We start from the raw sequence: 19346 nt of genomic DNA on the forward strand, positions 1-19346 counted from the left end.
TCCAGCCTGTATATGTATTGCAATTGAAATTGCTTTTACATACAATTTTTATTACAAAATTACTTCAATATATTTTACAGGAAGCAATTAAAAAAATGCAACCAACCAACCAACCAACCAACCAACCAACCAAATAAATAAATAAATAAGTGATTTAGCAAAGTGATTGTGGAGCTTTCTGATGAGATACCCATTTTAGCTGTGTTCAACCCTAGCCTATCACTTGAATCAAAAAGGACATTCTTCTGGTGTGAACAAAACCTACTTCAGTGCATTATCACTTTGAAATGGGGGAAGGGGCATATTTGAAAGATCTCATGGTTATGATCTTAAAGAATAGTCAGATTCACAAGGGAATAGACAATCCTTCAGGTATCACATTTCCAAGTCATATAGGGTGATTTACAGGTCAACTGAATTATGTCCCAATACAGACTTAAAGAAAGAGGTGGCTTGAAAAACTGACATTTTCTGTTGTTTTCCCTGTTCTGTGGAATGCCTTACACTCTGCCATACGTGAAGCAGCATTCATTGGTTGCTTCAGATGTCTTTTGAAGACTTACATTTTTGCACACATTATCCCAGAACCATAAGACTGGATCCTGTTTTGAATGTTGAAGTTCTCATAATTTTTCTTTTATTGGCTTTTATGTGTTTTTATACTGCTGATTTCTTGGTTTTAGGTTGCTTTGTTGTTGTTTCTTAATGATATACTGCTTTTTAGACTGCATACTGTTTTAGAGATTTCTGAAATATTACGTGATTTATAAATTATTTTAAATAAATAAACGCAACTGTTTCTAAATACACTTTACCTTGCCCCAATCTCGCTGGCTGTCTGTGTAGGCAGATGGCATCTTTGCCTTCTTTTTACTCTGCTTGAGCTTTTCCCCAGCTTTTACAACTTCATTAGAATCATTTTTACAGGAAGGACAGTACCTAAAAACAATGGAATGGTTTAAAATTAACACCACTACCTGAAAAATAAACCAAAGGTATTTGTTTTTTGTATTATAACCAGCATGGACTAAAAAAACCCCCACATCTTCGTCATTGCCCCTTGTTTCAATGCTACTCCTTTGTTCTAATGCTGCTGCCTTTTTGAGTATTTGAAGTATGGATATAGGCTGCAATTATTCAAAAATCAGTACAGAAATAACCACAATTGTATATTCCCCAATATTTTGTCATTCCAAGGCCAAGTCACTCTCACATGAGGTTCCTGGGCTCATCGCTCTAAAGCACAGCTCGAAGTTAGGGACAAACCTACACTCTTATTAAACGGAAATTCTATTCTTCATACAATCCCACATACTGAACATTTAAAAATGAAATAGTGTTTCATTATTTACCAGTCTTCATCTTCTGGTATCTTGCTTAAAGGTGGGTTCAGGCAGTATATATGGTAGGCCATATTGCACTCATCACAAAGAAGTTGCATGTGGGCATCTTGTTTCCCTCCACACAAATAACAAGAGCAAAATCGGCATTCTTTATCAGGGTCCGCTCTGCAATGCTTGCATTCTGGACCACTCTTTCCTGCAATGAAAAATGGCATAAAACGAGCTTTCCTTTCAGTGAGGGGCCTAAAAGTATATTCCACAGAAAACTGATTAAAACAACAAGCTATACTTATGATCAAGTGAGTGGTGACTATAGATAGCTGTTGGGGACTGAGTTATGAACAAGTTAAACAAGAGCAACACTGCAGGAAGTGTTGAACTTCTTACGGCAGATGCATCCTCAGACAGGTAAAAGTGGGGAAGCCATTAGCCCAAGAAGCCTCTAGGTCTGGACAGCTGGGTGGTCAGATTTGATTGCCCTGCAGAAAACCAATCTGATAAGGGTTTGAGCTCTGCCACAAGACATATAAGCATGATTGTCTACAAAGTGGAGAGTACAGAGGAACTTGAGGCACCACATTAGTAAGAAGTAAGATTTCACCACATTAACAGTGTCCCAAAGTGTTGCGGAGGCAAAAAATAAATGCAACTTGGGTTGGCTAATTGTGATTGTCTACTCACCATATCCCCGTATGAAATCTATGTATGGGAAGACAGAAATCCTCCACTGACAAAACTGTGCAATAATGACAGCCATACCTTCTATGAATTCTCTGGAGATTGTGGCTAACTCAAATGGGGCAATTCTGAAGCAGAATAGGAAATGGTGATGCTTGGGCTTGGTAGTTAGGTGAAAGTAAACTTAAGTTACTCCTGTGCATTCATTTCAATGGCTCTGTTCCAAATAGAACCAACACTGAATGCAAGCCTTGGTCTTTAATTGTTTTAAGGGACTCTAGAATATATATTTGATTACTTTTGCTTTTACTGGGTCATACTATAAATAAAGAACCTTGCACTTAATCAGATGAATCAAAGTTTCAGCTCAAGAACTACTTGCGAAATGGCAATTTTTATTTGCTACTTTTATCCCTTTTAACTATGGATGTAGATTCGGCATAGAGAGGCTCCAGTAAAAGGGAACTGGTTAACAGTTGAGTCGTTAGTAAAGGAAGTTGGCTGATTAGTCAGGGTTGAATGATACTCCTGAACTGAATAAAAGCTATTTCCTCTTAATTTGATTTCAAGGTTAGCTAGGTGTGGGCATTCATCCAATAACTAATTGAGACAGGTGTTTTTGTCTAATAAACAACAACAACCAAGATAACCACAACATAAATCTATTTTCATGAACTGACACAGTCTGCATATCTACCCACATTAACCATTCTGGAAACGAAGTGTTATTACTTCCACAATTTGAAAAAGCTCTTTGACAACTTTTATAAGTGACAATTTTGAAAATACTGTATAAAGAACAGAAAATTGTATAAATAATAGAATATGCCTACTTTTGAACTCTCCGTCTGCAAATGTCAGTGGATATGCTCCTGGCTTTTCAATCTTGTATATTTCCTCTATAAAAAGGAGTTTGCAATCATTTATGACATTTTCTGGACCGCTGAAAATTAAAGCATAAAAGTTTTGAGCTCAGTTTCTCCAATTCCAATTATAGCATTGGCCAATTGAAAACAGATAACTGCTACTTCAAAACACTCATGTCAGTTGAAATTTTATAAATACACTCTGAGTTTTACTATCATTTATCACGATCTTCTATTTAGCACTATTTTCATTTGAATCACCATCTATTAAATGTTATTTATTAGAGCTTTGGCTTTATGGAGACAACACCAGGGGGAAAAAAAGAAAATCTCTCACTAAAGACTGTTGGAAGAACTTGAGAAGACTAAGCACTTCTTTACTATACTGAGGGTTATTTTCCGGGGATAGCGGCGAAAGCTGAAATTGCATGTAGTCAAAACACATTGGGTTCAATGACAGGTGAAACTGCCAAAGTCTTTTCCCCTGGGTGCCCACACCCTTTTTTATTTTTAATTGCCAAGCTGAATGCACACAAGTTAAATGTGCCTACGTTGTGGGCTTGTTATGTTCAAAAAGATGCCCAGCTTATCTATTAATGCACAAATGGAAAGAGAGTGCTTAAAGACTACTGCTTTTCAGTGTCGTCAGTTTTTGTGCTTGTTCTCACTCCTCCTTCTGGTAATAGGGCAGACTCCTTGATTTTCAGTTTACTGGCATTTGTTTAAGTTTCCCCTGCCACCATTGTGAGGATGGAAAATCTGCCAAAATGTTTCATACCACAGGCTTATTGAGCACTGCTGCAATAAGCAGAATGGGAGGGGAAGAAAAACCAAAGAAGCGATGATTTGCCTTGGCTCTGGAAACAGTCTTGTTACAGGGGGAAAGAACTGTTCAATCGTCAAGGAGAAAAGGAGGAGGGGCATCTACGCTGGCAGCCATCCATACTGAACAGAACACTGCCGTGTTTCAAAATCCAGCAAATTCTTGTGCGATGGGGCAGTTTCTCTTTCTTGGCTGCAATTTTGTCTTGCTCATTTCAGAAGCCAAGCCTGCTTTACGCTTCGGGAAGGCAGACATACTAAACAAAAAGAAAATGGCTTACATTTGAGAGGGAAACGGACAAGAGTGAAAAAGTCCTTCTGCACACTTTCTTTGTATCCTTGTGGAGCGAGGCTGGCAATACAGTAAAAGCGCAACCCAGCAGACATTTTACTTGTGATTAACTATGCTTGAAGCACAGAAAACAGACTTGAGACTGTCTAATACAACCACCCTTTATTTCTTACATCTTTGTATTTCCTCCTCATTTCACCATTTTTGAAAAAATAAAAATCTGAAATAAACTTTATTCTACACACAGATGTGCTCAAAATTAAACTACCAAATCAAGGAACAGGTGGTAAGTACCATTAAACCTATCAAATAAAGATGACAGCAAGTATTCTAAACAGAAGTCAGAAATAATAAAAATACTGAATCTAAGACAGTCAAGAGAATTATGAGTTTTTAATCCTCTGGCAGGAGATCCATATTTAGACCAATTCTCACTACAAGAAACTAATTAATTTGGCAGTTGCCATAGTTACTGTGAAAGAGCCTTTTCAAGGTCAGCAAAAAAAACATCAGAGGCCAGAAGGTTGAAGATTTAAGGGCAGAAAGTTGAAATACAGGGAATGTAAGATCAGTAAGAATATTTCTGTCAGTATTATGACAGATATGAAATTAATTTCAGTTATATTTAACTTTACAGTAAAAGGAAACACATTGTTAAGTAAAATAGACTATCTTCACACCAAAATTATGTAGGTGGGTGCTGGTATTCGGCAAAATATGATTGAATAATAGGAACAGTCTAACATTCTAGTTATTTTATCCCTATTGTTCCTGATTTCTTCCTTATTTACTAAATATTCATTATCACAGTTCTTTGATTTAATACAGAATTAACTAGAAATGGACCAAAAGCACTTAAGTGCTAATTCTAACTTCTGGGGGTACTCAAGCGTACGCAGTACTGGCACCTTTTCTTTCTAGAAAAAAAAGCAGTGGTTAAAAGTGTGACACTTACTGCAACAACCTCATGGTCAGTACCACACCTTTTTTCTAGAAAAAAAGCACTTTTCAGAACTAAAGTGTATTCTGTTGAGTTCTCTTAAATTAGTTGTTCATTGAGAGGCAGGTTACACAAAGTCCCAACCAACCCACTTTTATACACAGGGTAGAAGATGCAAGTAAGAAGATATACACCAAGCAACATTATTAAGTAAATCTGAAAAAATAAAATGCTGTGACTGGAATGGCACCTTCCAGATCACTTTATTAGAAGTGTGTTATTTTGAAATACAGTTATGCAAACATAACTGCAACCTGCAAATAAAATATTGTATTTCATCATAATAATTTCAAGTATGTGGCAAATTTTAATTTTCAAAAGATCACTGCTGAAATATATGAAACATACAAATTTTCAGTATGTCTAAGATGAATCTCCATTAAAAAGGTTCCTCAAAGACAAAATTAACCAATAAAATCTTACCCCAGCAAAATTTTGGCATAAACTTCTTTGTTAGTCCTTGAAATCTCTCTCAGAGAGGTTATTTCTGCATCAAACCAGAATCCCCTCTCTTCCGGACTCTCTACATTGTAGTTAACCATCACCAAATCACCCACACATAATTCATTCCACTTCAAAATAGTTCTTGCTCGTGGCCGTAGATTACGGACAGACATTTCTACGATGCCACTCTCTGGATACCTTAAAGAAATAAACAAACCAAAAGTTAGGAGAGAATCAGCCACATCACAGATTAAAGAAAATAAACCAGCAACAGTTGAAGTTGGATCTAATTGTGCCATTTCATTTGCTGAAAGGTTTTGGACCCAGCAGATACCTCTGCCAATGGAAGAGGAGGAGATTCCCACTTCAAGCTTCTATGTCATCTTCAGTACTGTTTTGGAGGTACTCCCAACCCACCAGAGGAAATGGAGGGGTGGGTGCAGGCCTGGTATGGGTCCGAATTTGGCCTACCAGGCATTTACCCCAAACCATACCCATTCACCCCATACCTAACACCTCAGGAGAGGTGTGGATGGAGACATGGCTGCTAATACACAATCGGGAGCCTTCAAGTGCATTCCCAGTTGTGCACTGACAAGGCAAGAATGCTCTTGCCACCAATCAGCTAGGACTGGCTGCACTACCAAGGGGACTCCCCTTGGGAAATGCTTTGAGTTGCCTTGGGGAAATCCATGGCCAGCCACCAATGCAGAAAGCAGAGCTTGAAGTAAGTGTTTATCAGGTGATAGGAACTCACTTCAAGCGCCCTAGAATTGGATACACTACTGAATTCCCCATGGGGAACTCTGAAGCCAGTCAATCCTCAAAGGGACTTGCCAAGAGTCCTACTTAGCGCTTTGAAGCACTAACAATCAACTGATTGGTGGCACTTCGAAGCACTGTGCAGGGCTCTTTGCAAGCCCCGTGCACTGACCATTTTCAGGACTTCAAAGCACCCCATCACCTGATGTCATTGTGATGCCCACTTGACAAATGTGGTGTGTGAATGTTATAGAAGATAAAGATCTGGCCCACCAAGCAGACTCAGTTCCACACCCCTAGTATAAAAGACGTGTCTCCAAAAAAACTATGTATCTATCACATTTCAAATGGTTAAAGTAGAAGTTATTTAAAACGTAAACTAGCCTCATTTCCTTAGTATTGCAGTTAGACAGGAAGACAAGATCCAGCAATCGGAAGTGCAAAATTATATGAGGAGCACCAAGCTCTTATGGCAATTTAAGAAACTGTAGCAGTAGTAATGTAAGACCCAAAAGGCAGGATCAAACCCAAAAAATCACCTTCCCCCACCAACCCAGCAGTGAGATTCAGCAAGGGCTTCTTGCAAAGCCTCAGTGCGGGGAGGGGAGACCTCGCCCATTACTCTCACTTGAGAGGAAGCCCTTGCAGAGCCTCACGACTCCTATCCTCCTATCCTATTGCAGGGGTGGCAGTGCATTTTGCCTCAGGTGCCAAAACATCTAGGGCTGCCCCATGACACTGGCAATGAAGTTCACCATAAAAATCACAAACGTAAAATAGAAAGAAAAAAAGAGTTCATTAGTTCTGCAAAGAATAATTTCACTTTTTCCTTTCCTACTAGCATGGTGAAAGGTATGCAACACATCATTTACACAGTCATATCTTAAAAGTACAGTAAGCCCACAACTTATGCACATGGCCAAAAAATAATAAAATAATTAAAAGGGGGCATAATTTTTTTTTTTGGGGGGGGGTGAAGACATGCAGTCCCACCTGCCATTGAACCCAATGCGTTTCAACATGATTTTGGCTTTAGGCATGATCCCAAGTATGAAACTCCCCATGTTGCAGGTTTACTATACAAATTATTATTTGTAAAGAATCCACAAAAATGCTTGTTTTAAAAACTCAAAGAAGTGCTACACAGTTGATCAGCATCTACAGCCACACAATAAATGAAACTAATTTACAGAGGAAAAAAATTATGTAAACTTGGTTTGACATATACCCCAAATCTCAGGGTGAGGTAGTGGGAGGATAGTACAAATGTAAACATTTTCAATAGTCTGAAGCCTTATTTGAAGTTAAAAACAAGCAATATTTTTTTGTGCACCTTCCTAACCACTCCACCCCCACACACTTAGGTTAATGAGTAATAGCTTGGGTTTTGGTAAACCATTATTTTTTGCCATTAGAGTCAATTCCACAAACTATTTTTGAACCATAGAATCATGGAATTGTAGAGTTGGAAGGAACCCCAAGGATTATCGAGTCCAAATGCCTGCAATACAGGAATCATTTGTCCCTCCAAACCAGGACTGGAAAACAAACATCAAAACAGAAGTCTGTGATCTTGTTTTGTAGGGCACACACAAACCATAGTTTTTGGTATGCCTGTAACATACCCAAGCCAGGAATTTATTCATGAAGCCAACAGTGCTAGGAAAAGGAGCACACAAGCACAGAACTCATTTTCAATCCATGGTTTGAAGAATGAAAAATGGTACATTTTAACCAAGCCAGGAAGTTATGAAACTTCCAGGAATTGAGACTGTAGTAATTGGAGAGAATAGTATATTCATTGGAGTCTTCAGTCTGAGAAATGAAGATTCAAAAATGGGAAAGCTTGAGTAATTGTACTATAGAAGACATAGCTGGTGTGAGAGCTAGGGATTCATGAGTATGTGTACTAGGACACAAGTAGCTAGGTTATGTTGGCACTAGAGTTGATAAGTGTGGTATGAAGTTGGAAGGTTAATGGAAGCTGGGTGAAAGATGTGATGGCTGGTATATAAGAGAACTGAAGTGATCTGAAGAGGAAAGGACCGCCAGGGAGAGAGGCAAGAGTAGGAACCAGTTATCAGGTCTGTGAAGTGCCACCACTACTGTTTTTATGCCTGTTTTGTAGACATGATCCTCTTGCTTTACTTTAACAGAGAAGACATCTGACTATGAGAGTGAATCTAAGCTTTCTCTGACCATCAAACACTGGTTTGTGAGCAAGGCTACAAATCAGAAGGCAGACTCATGACGCAAACATTCTGCTTGTCTACTCAGCAGTAAGCCCTATTAGCAATGAGTCTTACTCAAGTAAGGCTTAGGCTGAAATCCTATACATACCCCAATTCCATTGAACTCAACAGGGCATACTATTGAGCAGACATGCATATGACTGGGCTGCAAAATTCTTGTGGTGGTTAAAAAAAGGCGGCTTATAATGGAGGAATTGTCATTCTATGTTTAAAGTGCATTATTATCAAAAGAAATTATGCAAGAGGGGATACATTTACCATTCAACCTAATTCAAGAACAAATATGGGGTTTTGTACAATTTGAAAATTTTAGTCAGGGGAAAGAGATACACAGAGATTTGCACAGCAAAAGACATGAGAGCTAAGGAAGCAAAAAAACATGGTGCCCCCCCCCAGATGTTGTTGGACTCCCAGCCCCACTCAGCTGCAGTCAGCATGGCCAATGGTCAGAGACAACAGAAGCTGTGGTCCAGTAACATCTGGCAGGGGTCACATTTGTGACCCCTCCTATAGCTATGGGGAAGGACACGGAGTTGTGCAGATTACAGACCTCTAGACACCCTAGCTTCAGCCATATTCTCTCTGGTTTCTAAGAGGAAAAATCTACTATATCACTCCTCTATTGTTCCAATTCTCTACAGCTCTGAAGATAGGAAATTCATTTCTTTGTCTGTTAGGAAGAGATTCAGAAAATAAAAAGCCACCTGCACACCTTCAATGCAAACAGTATTACACATTCAGTTTCAAATATTTCCAGAACATCTGCCTATAAACAATGGGTGATATCCAACTAAGTCACCCTCAGAGTGGACCGACTGAAGTCAAATCCCTTTATTTCAATAGGTTTACTAATCCACCACTAAATGGAGCATTTTAACTATAACAGAGCAGTGCAGCATTCACAGCTATATGATTTAAACTGTAGCAGTATAATACAGCACTGCAGTACACGAAATAGAGCAAAATCAGACAAAGAAACAAAAGGAGATTCTCATTTCATTTTCACCAAAGATGAAGCAATTTTGTTAAAAACAGAGAGCCAAAAATGAAGCAAGCCCATTATTTTCTAATCAGTATATTGCCCTTATATAGTTTAATCGTTACAATCTTGGCATAATCTTAAACTAACAATGCACTTTTCAGTTACATATATATTGTAGACCTATACATATACTAGCTTTGCAATGTTAACTTAAGTAATAGCTGCAATTCACAATCTATTGAAAATAATAGGGTCTTTCTCATTTATTTTGATAGACTGTGAGTGCACCTGATGCATTTGAAATAATAACTCGTGCCTTTAATAACTTTAGTTTCTACAAGAATCAAGATTTTACTATATAAGTATCTCTAATAAAATATTAATATGGGGGGGGGGGAATCCAACAAATGTAAGAGCAAGTCTTTAAAAAATAAAATGCTCAATAGATGATTGACTCTGTGAAAGCTTAACCCTACCAAACCTGCTTCTAATTTTAAATATTAATGCTAGCATAGCAGAACTCTCACGTGATCTTCCATCTCTATGGAAACCTTTCTTAGCAATTGGTTGCCCATGAAGAAAGACTCCCAGTTTTCCTTGACCACAGGCTGTATTTATACATCCCTAGAATGTGGCTCAGATAAAAGTATTAACCCTATGTGAACATACAATAAATCTATCCTAAATTTAAGGTCTATTATAAAATCATTTCATCCTTTCCTGACCCCCTTCTAATTTACACCTAAAACAAGTCCATTTAATTGATTCATGGAATCCACAACTGACTCATATCTGTTCACAGTTCACTTTATTTCCCTTCCCTCAAGCTAGACTGATCATTTTGGACCAAAATATTAAACAAGGACAGTCTTATCAAGCAAGCACAATCTGACAAGGGAAGTTTGTGCTTTGAAACAGGCTTGCATGTTCAAGCTTCCCCTCTGGAAGTGCTCCTACATAGGCAATGGTGTTATTCAAAAGGGGAGGGGGGAGAGAAATACCACCTCTAACATACAGGTTGTTTTAAGTCCCATTGAAAAGATGGTGGGTGTTTTCAGTTTTAACAATGAAGCTCATGTGTCAGAGAAGGGGATGTCCTAATTCACAGCACACACAAATACGGTTGATTAGCAATGTCAAAGCTGAAAGTGCAAACCATCTGCCTTGTGCACCATTTCATTCAGGAAGCCCACTGCTGCGCATAAGGATCTTTCCCAAGATGGCAATGCCTCCAAATGCAAACTCTTACCAGAACACAACAATTTAAAGATGAATAATATTTCTGCATATCTTAAAATTTGAATAGCATCTAACAGATAATAAAACTTTATATCTATATTCACACACACACAATATAGGTTACTATCACAACCACTGCTTATTAAAAGCAAATAACTAGAAAAAAGCTATTCCATGAAAGAAAATATGGCCTACCATATATACTGCCTGAACCTACATTTACGCAAGATACCAGAAGAAGCTCCTTTGATTTCTCTTACCACCTGACTTTCTAGGGGTGAGAGCTATATCTTTCAAGCAGGTATAGTGGCTGAAGGAGGTTTGTGTTGTGTTGTGTTGTGATGTTCTGTATGCCCTGAGCTATGTGCTATAAGAAAGGCAAAAGGACAGAGCTAGCTAGCAGAACATCACTGGCAGAGGAAGCCTCCCCCCCCCCCAACAATGATGGACTCATTTCTGAGGGTGAGGGGCTATAGCTCCCTTTGGGATGACACTGCTTGCAGGAAGGCACAAGGGCACCTCCTTAACATTTGCTGAACAGGAGGCTGCAGGGTTTACTTTGTCATCTTTCTAACATCAGGAAAATACAGTTTTATTCTCTTGGGCATTGAATGATCGGGCCTTTGGTGGCTGTAGATGTTCATTGTGTGTTCAGGGAGCGAGTGTTTTCTGTGGTTTCAGTGATTTTTTTCTTTTTCTTTCAGGTGAACACTTTTCACATTGTTTTATTGACTTTATTTTGTATACTATATTATCATTATTTAAAATCACATAAGTGATTTATTATATCTGCCTTAAAACACTGAATCTGAAATTTCACTGTAGATTCTTTGAGTAATCACCACATATATTTACACAAATGCCTCTAAGTACAACGGCAGCCTTCATGAACGTAAAAAAAGTGATTTGATATGAATGATACCTTTCTCCCTATGTTAACAAAATGACTATGGGATGTAGTTCCTCATTGTTGCAGAGTTTCCTACTGGAAGCCAGTTGCTTGCAGAAATCAAGACCATAATCCATCCACAATCACAGTAAGCTAGAATGAGGGTGATAAATTAGGATATACCCTTGATTTGGTGGGAAAGCTGAAAGCTAAAACTCAATATTGAAAAGGAACCGGTCTGTTTGCAAACTGGAGGTGTGTTGCCGTTCAACGGAAATACAGAAATTTAGATCTATACACGAAATCCAAACTATCTGTGAGGCAGGGAAGAATATATGCAAAGATGGATCATCTGGAATTTCTTGGGACTTTCTTATAAAGAAGTTGACACCACAAAATTCAAGGTTCTGTCAAAGTCTTCTGTTCTTCTCTGGCATGTTAAAGTATAGAAAAGTAGAGCTTAGATGACTCTGAGATACTTGAACCTTAATTGCTCCACTTTCCTCTGTATCAACTTCTTCCTAAAGAGGGAGGATACAGGGAGAGTACAGACAATCTCTATTGGGGGTTTACTGAAGGCTGAACAAGATGGTGAGGTGAAGAGAAACAGCAGCCAAAGGGTTCGTTTATATAGTCATCCAATTGTCCTTGTACTAGCTGAAAACTCTGGTTGAGAGCACCAATAATTCCGATGCAGTGCATCAGTGCAGAATTTCCGGGATGCATATTCTCTAGTCGAAGATATAGAAGACGATAGTTTCCAGAGAGCAATGGCATGAATGGTATTAGATGAATAGGTAGACTGGGGTGAGATTTCAAGAAACCAAGCTGTAATTTTGGCCCCCTTGAGTCCTTCTAAGCTACCATCCTTCTAGACACTAAAACAAACTTCACTAAGAGACAGGTGCTCTGCGCTGGCCATACTCTATGGAAGCAGTGAAGTAGAGTAAGACTTGGCTTATTGGCAAACAGCAATAGTACTCACCACATCATTTGAATCCCAATCATCATTGTAACATGTAGTGTTTGTTCCTTAGTAAAGTGAAGTGCATCAGCCTGAAACACATGAGCCAGATTTTTCTTGTCATCTGGAGTGTGATCAAGATAAAGCATGGGTTTGTCCCATTGAAAGCATTGGTACCTAGCCTTCACAAAGATAAGAAAATTGTAGACTATAATTTTCTATCCAGAAAACCTAGCTTCCCTCCATGTTGGTATGCCTCAGCAAGTGTTCTCGAAGCTACCAACAGCTAAAAAAGCCAATGCAATTCTGGGCTGCATCAATAGGAGTATATCATCTAGATCAAGGGAAGTAATAGTGCCACTGTATTCTGCTCTGGTCAGACCTCACCTGGAGTACTATGTCCAGTTCTGGGCACCACAGTTCAAGAAGGACACTGACAAACTGGAACGTGTCCAGAGGAGGGCAACCAAAATGGTCAAAGGCCTGGAAACGATGCCTTATGAGGAACGGCTAAGGGAGCTGGGCATGTTTAGCCTGGAGAAGAGGAGGTTAAGGGGTGATATGATAGCCATGTTCAAATATATAAAAGGATGTCACATAGAGGAGGGAGAAAGGTTGTTTTCTGGTGCTCCAGAGAAGCGGACACGGAGCAATGGATCCAAACTACAAGAAAGAAGATTCCACCTAAACATTAGGAAGAACTTCCTGACAGTAAGAGCTGTTCGACAGTGGAATTTGCTGCCAAGGAGTGTGGTGGAGTCTCCGTCTTTGGAGGTCTTTAAGCAGAGGCTTGACAACCATATGTCAGGAGTGCTCTGAAGGTGTTTCCTGCTTGGCAGGGGGTTGGACTTGATGGCCCTTGTGGTCTCTTCCAACTCTATGATTCTATGATTCTATGATTCTAAGTGAGTCAATAGGTTAAAACGAAAGAAACAGCCCCTTCACTAAAACTGCTTTCCAAGTACTATAAAATGAACAAGAGCTTGTTTCAGGAATTTTTAGCTATTAAAAGAATAGCTAGTAACATTCACCTGAGGAAGTGCATATTTCAATCCCAGATATTGGGCCATTCTCTGCGCTTATTTCATATGAAAGTGATCTTCAAACAAAGAGGTAAGATTGAGATCCCCTACAACATGCTCCACTGAAAGCTCCAAGGTTCAGTCTGACAATGTTGAGTATGAGTTATCAAGATGCTAGTATGACCAAGAGTTGTGGCTCATGAAAGTGAGCATGTCTGTGCCCAGAAAGATCATGGAAATATGGCGAGAAAGAGATTGTCAAGGATCCTTCAACAGAGATAAGGATAGCTGTAACTATCAGCATTGCATCACAGGAACCAAAACAGCTTCTTAGTCCAGTCGCTCTGTCATTCTTATGAGAAATATGGCTCTGCTTAGCAATTACAGTCGCTGCTTAAGAAATACAACCTGCGCCGTTAATGATGATTGTGCAACCCGTACATAGGCGACAATTATTCACACAATTAATATTCTTGTCCAAAAACAATATTTCACCATTTATCAGATTTGTGAGAATAAGACAACTACTTACAAAGTGCCATGAAAACTTAGAAGCTATCTAAAATAAAGTGAACTTGCAGTGTCAGATTTTATTAAGTTCTTACAACTTCTTGACTCAATTTTGTTTTTCCTTGTTTTTTAGGTAAGTTCAAGAAGACGGTAGGTAAGCAATTACAGTTGAGCTGTGTTTATTCTGGCTTTTGACACTGCTAATGGAAAGCTATCAGGGACGCGGGTGGCGCTGTGGGTAAAACCTCAGCGCCTAGGACTTGCCGATCGTCAGGTCGGCGGTTCGAATCCCCGCAGCGGGGTGCGCTCCTGTTGCTCGGTCCCAGCGCCTGCCAACCTAGCAGTTCGAAAGCACCCCCGGGTGCAAGTAGATAAATAGGGACCGCTTACTAGCGGGAAGGTAAACGGCGTTTCCGTGTGCTGCGCTGGCTCGCCAGATGCAGCTCGTCACGCTGGCCACGTGACCTGGAAGTGTCTTCGGACAGCGCTGGCCTCTTAAGCGAGATGGGCGCGCAACCCCAGAGTCGGACACGACTGGCCCGTACGGGCAGGGGTACCTTTACCTTTTTAATGGAAAGCTGCGTATTGTCCAACCCAATCCAACATGTCTAATAGATTCTGCTAGTAACAGCACACATGCAATCACATACAAAACTTAAACCAACACTGAAGCCAGTTAAGAAGCACTTAGCACTGGAATGCTAGAAACCAAGGCTCGATCCCTAATCATTAGGTGAAGACAATGAATCAGCATGGTGCTACTTCCTTTTCTTGGAGGCACGGGGGATCAGAGGCTGGCAAACCTAAGAGTGTTTTCAGTACCTGTTTCCGAACAACTTGGAAGCCACTTATGAGGAACACTTCAAAACTGAACCCTTCAAAACAGTGCAAAACACAGTGCAGTGGAGGAGTCTGATCTGTGTCCACGGTTCCTAGCATGGAAATAGGAACCAATCTTGGTCCACAGATCCATAGGGTTATCAGCAAAAGTAGGTGCCAGCACTACCCCTCCATACCCAAAGCCCTAATGAAGTACAAGCAAGAAAAGCATCCCCTCAGTGCTCCTCAAAGAGGCAAATCAAGCAATATGCCAAACCAGTACAAGGACTTTCACTCTACAAGTGTGGCATTTTAAATAAGACATATGTTAGGTTATAGGCTCAGTGAAAACTGAAGCAAAAGAGCCCCAAGCAACAAAAATAAGATACTCACCTACACTATGCTTGCATCTGCACATCAAGCCAAATCACAGTTTACGGCACTATGCATGAGCAGGAATAAGCTGCAGTCTGAATTTGATTAGGTCCCCTCCTTCCACCCAGCCAAGATTTCACTTCCACTTTTGATTAAGAACAACTTATTACATCATCCAGATGCATAACCAAGATTAATCTTAACAATGATGGGTTAAAACAAGCCATCAGGGAGACAGGAACTTGTTCCTGTATGAGCAGATTTTACTAAACTAAGGTTTGATATGATGTGCAAAAGCAGCCCATTCAGTCTAAGCAAAATGTACCATCTGAAGATGAACTTCATGGGCAAGACCTAAAAAAACAGTTTCTTAACCAGCTTAAGAAAGTGGCACCTGAATAGACCTTTTATCCACACAAAGGGTTTATTCCGATGCTACTTCCTTAATCAATTAAGAAATATGATTAGACTCAAGTTACACACATGCATCTTGGCCTACTCCTTTACAAAACAAAAAGTACTGTACTAAAGCCAATGTTCATTATCAAATGAACCAGTATTTCATTTTCAATTATGAACGTACAAATAGCTGATATTGTTAGGTACCCTATAACATGTGTATTAGGTTAACTGCAGAAAGATAACACTGGCCATATAAGATTAAAAACAACAGAACTGAGATCTCAGCACAGGCAGGAGGTCCCCTACCTACTGCTAATACTAGCATATTATTATATGCTTGTATTTTTACAATACTAGCAACCGTAACACATTGTAATTTTATGTTGTGAACCACCCTGAGATCTACGGATAAAGGGAAGTATACAAACTTTAATAATAACAACAATAATATATTAAATATTTATTTCTCCCTCCTGACAACAGAAAACATGCCTTCATGCAAAATACGTAAAAGAAACAAATTAATCATCTCACAACAATATCCTTTTATCTATAGGAGTCAGATCCTGCTCAGGCTGAAGATGTGCATTGGATTTTGACAGAAACATGACCAAGGCCACACAGTTACTGAGTCATTTTGAATCAGGATAACCAGGGATCAAGGAGTGGAAGCAAAATATCCCCACCCCTCTCTCCCTGTCACTTTCTTTCTCTCTCACACATACACAGAGTACCCATTAAAACACATACTTCCAGTTGGCCAAAGGTTTCTGTGTGTATATTTAGTGACAGTTGTGGCTAAGAGATCTGGTGTTTGTCCTACTCTGGAAGATGGGTTGAGACCCCATTACTATGCTCTTCACATCAATAAGCAGTTAACAGTGAGCTCATCTGTCTCTCCAAAATACTTCCTACAGGAAAAGTGAACAGGGTTTAAGTAAATAATGTACTGACAAAACTGTATTCCTATATATTTCTTCACTTATTAATAGTAAACCCATTCAGTTTTGTTTAGTAATTCCAGATAATTTTTTAAGAATTATGCTCTGATTGTATATACAAAGTACTATAAAACACTATTGCAAGGCTAATTTATGGATCCACATCCTGCGAAAGTCTGGGTTTCTCAAAGGAACTACAGTTAGTATTTCAGCCAAGCTCCCAAAATAAATCATGCTGCTCCCAGGAAATGCATTATATCAAACAGAAATGTTTTATGGTTTGTAAAATCCTGTTTCTTTTGAACTTGGAATGTGAACTTGTTTTCTTAAGGATTTCAATTTCTTGTGAAAATTCTTAGCTTATACCAACCATATAAACGCACATGGTGTCCTCATAATAATATCAGCAGCACTTACTCATCATACTTGATATGATAAACAGTATCTTCTTCAGTGTCCATATAATCTGAGTAAGATGTAGAAGGTGCATTGTCCAAATTATTTGCATTTTCTCTAGAGTGATCTTGGTTTAAGTTTCCATTAGTCCTTTTGTAATTACTGCCACTCTTTCCTTGTGCTTTTCCATTTTTATGTCCTTTTGTTGCTTGAGTTACGTTTTGTATATGAGCTTCAAACCAGGATCCAATAGTATCATCTCGGGCATCCACAAGTTCATTTATCTAAAAATAAATTTGACATTTAGTGAATGTTATGCCGATAAACTACAGAATTAATAATGCTGTGGATCCCCAACTACAATGCAACTGCATTAGTTAAATTCACTCTACCTTTACATTCTTAAAACTAAACAGAATATTCTACATTTTGTCAGAAAATCATTTCAACACAAATAAACTACAGATGTAAACAGAGCAGCTCTTGTTTTAAATTACTATTCTCTCCTTCACATAACTATTCACTAAGGTTACAGAAGCTTTCTAACCTTTGGTTATTCCTGCTTTTTGCCTGATTTTCCTGTATTTTACTGCTTTCTTCATTTTCTCTAGACATTTCCTTCTCCACAATAATAATGAAATCCTTTAACTCTGAAAACTGTTCTTTGCTCATCCATTTACAAACCATCTTCCAATGAAATAATTCAGCTTTGCCAATGAAAAGGTGATTTTGTGGTTATTATTTTTGCATATACTCTCTCTAACAGTACACAACTTAACCTTTCCAAATCATCTCTTATGACACAATAAATGCAGTTACTCATTTGTTGTGCAGAATTCAAATGTATTGTTCCTAGGAAGCACTTCTGAGGAGTGAAAATCACACCACAGAACTCAATGTGTTGGCTCTTGGAAATGTGTTTTCCCCCCCAAACTAGCACTTTTACTATAACACTTTGGGCATTGGGTTAGCAATGGTTGCAAGAAAAATGCCACAGAAATTATCAACCAGTAACTCTGTGGTCACTGCTGATGCATAAAACAACTCCATGCCTATGCTATTTTGTGATTTGTTTTTTAAATGCTTAATGTAATGCACCTACAATTCTTTAGGGCTGTGTTTCCCACTAGCATGCTTTTTAAAGCTACCACCATCCCTCCTGCCCTTAACAACAAAACCCAGCACTTTATGGACTTTCACCTCTTCCTTTTTTCACTAAAAACAAAAGCCCAACATACTTTCCTTGATGGCCAAGAACTTCTCCTCTCTCCAATGAAAAAGAACACATCACCTACATTCTTTAAGATACATTTTATTTCATCTGCTAAAACACCTAAACTTTTCCTAATGATGTCAATGCTCACAACCTACTGGACATTTGCATGTATTTATATCTAACTGCTTATTTACATATTTATATCCAATTATATTTATATAAAATTCAGCAAACAGAACTGAATATAGAATAGTGCCCAGTGTCACCTTCGTGCAACCAATAGGAAGTCAAAAAGCACTCTCCCAGTGCTACTCTCTGGACTGTCCCGTAGGTAGAGCTGTAACCGCTATAGAACTGTAAGAACAGGAATACAGTGCCCCCAATTCCCAATTGGTTCAGGAGGACACCATGGAGAAGTGCAGATGGCGGCTTGCCTCTGCCTTGCATAAGGGAACCTGCCAAAATCAGGAGTAGCCAACATGGCATCCTTTCAGATGTTTTGGAATACAACTACCTAGCCAGTATGCTCAATGGTCAGGGATGATGGGAGCACTTACCCCTTGACTAATGTATATTTAGTTTTCTCTCTGCTTTGGCAAATAAAATCTACTGCAACTACAGACTGGCCAATTATAATACACCTTGTAGCACACAGTAGCATTATTTTTTTCATATTAACTGGAAGGTTACATTTAGCTGTGCACATCAAACAGACTATAACTACAGTATAAACGGCCAATCCAGATCTATTTATATGATCCTTCACTACACTGAAAGCCACCAACGCTGATGACAGTTTTGCTTCACTATTCTAAAGAGGAAAATAGGAAAGTCTTTTTGAACACTGAGTAGTCTAAACCTTCAGTCCCCATCTTGATGCTCACAGGTACCATGGCACCCTCAGACAACCCTCTTGGTGCCCAGCAAGACTCCCTTCTTTTGGAAGCAAGGGACAACAGCAACACTTTTTATTGTTTGGTTGGGGCATACCTGCTTTTTATTGTTTGGTTGGGGCAGAGGGTTGCTTGATTGCTTTTTTGTCTGATTTGTTTTGGGTGTCTGCACATCACTAGTTTTTCTTCTGTGAAATGGGTTCAAAGCTATATTACTTTTCCAAACGAGCCTATGGGCC

At 39.0% G+C, this 19346-nt stretch overlaps 1 protein-coding gene across 2 annotated transcripts in view; it reads right to left on the bottom strand.

Annotated features, from left to right (window-relative positions):
- UHRF2 (ubiquitin like with PHD and ring finger domains 2) overlaps positions 1–19346 on the bottom strand; it is a 48111-nt gene that overhangs the window by 17958 nt on the left and 10807 nt on the right. For both annotated transcript variants that reach the window (XM_028711954.2, XM_028711955.2), the window contains 5 exons: positions 17020–17282; positions 5425–5643; positions 2855–2964; positions 1353–1539; positions 816–939 (listed from right to left, as the gene is read on the bottom strand). In XM_028711954.2, coding sequence (XP_028567787.2) covers positions 816–939; positions 1353–1539; positions 2855–2964; positions 5425–5643; positions 17020–17282 — 903 coding nt within the window. The remainder of the gene's footprint in view (positions 1–815; positions 940–1352; positions 1540–2854; positions 2965–5424; positions 5644–17019; positions 17283–19346) is intronic.

The sequence above is a fragment of the Podarcis muralis genome, chromosome 17 (assembly GCF_964188315.1).
Source record: "Podarcis muralis chromosome 17, rPodMur119.hap1.1, whole genome shotgun sequence".
NCBI lineage: Eukaryota > Metazoa > Chordata > Lepidosauria > Squamata > Lacertidae > Podarcis > Podarcis muralis.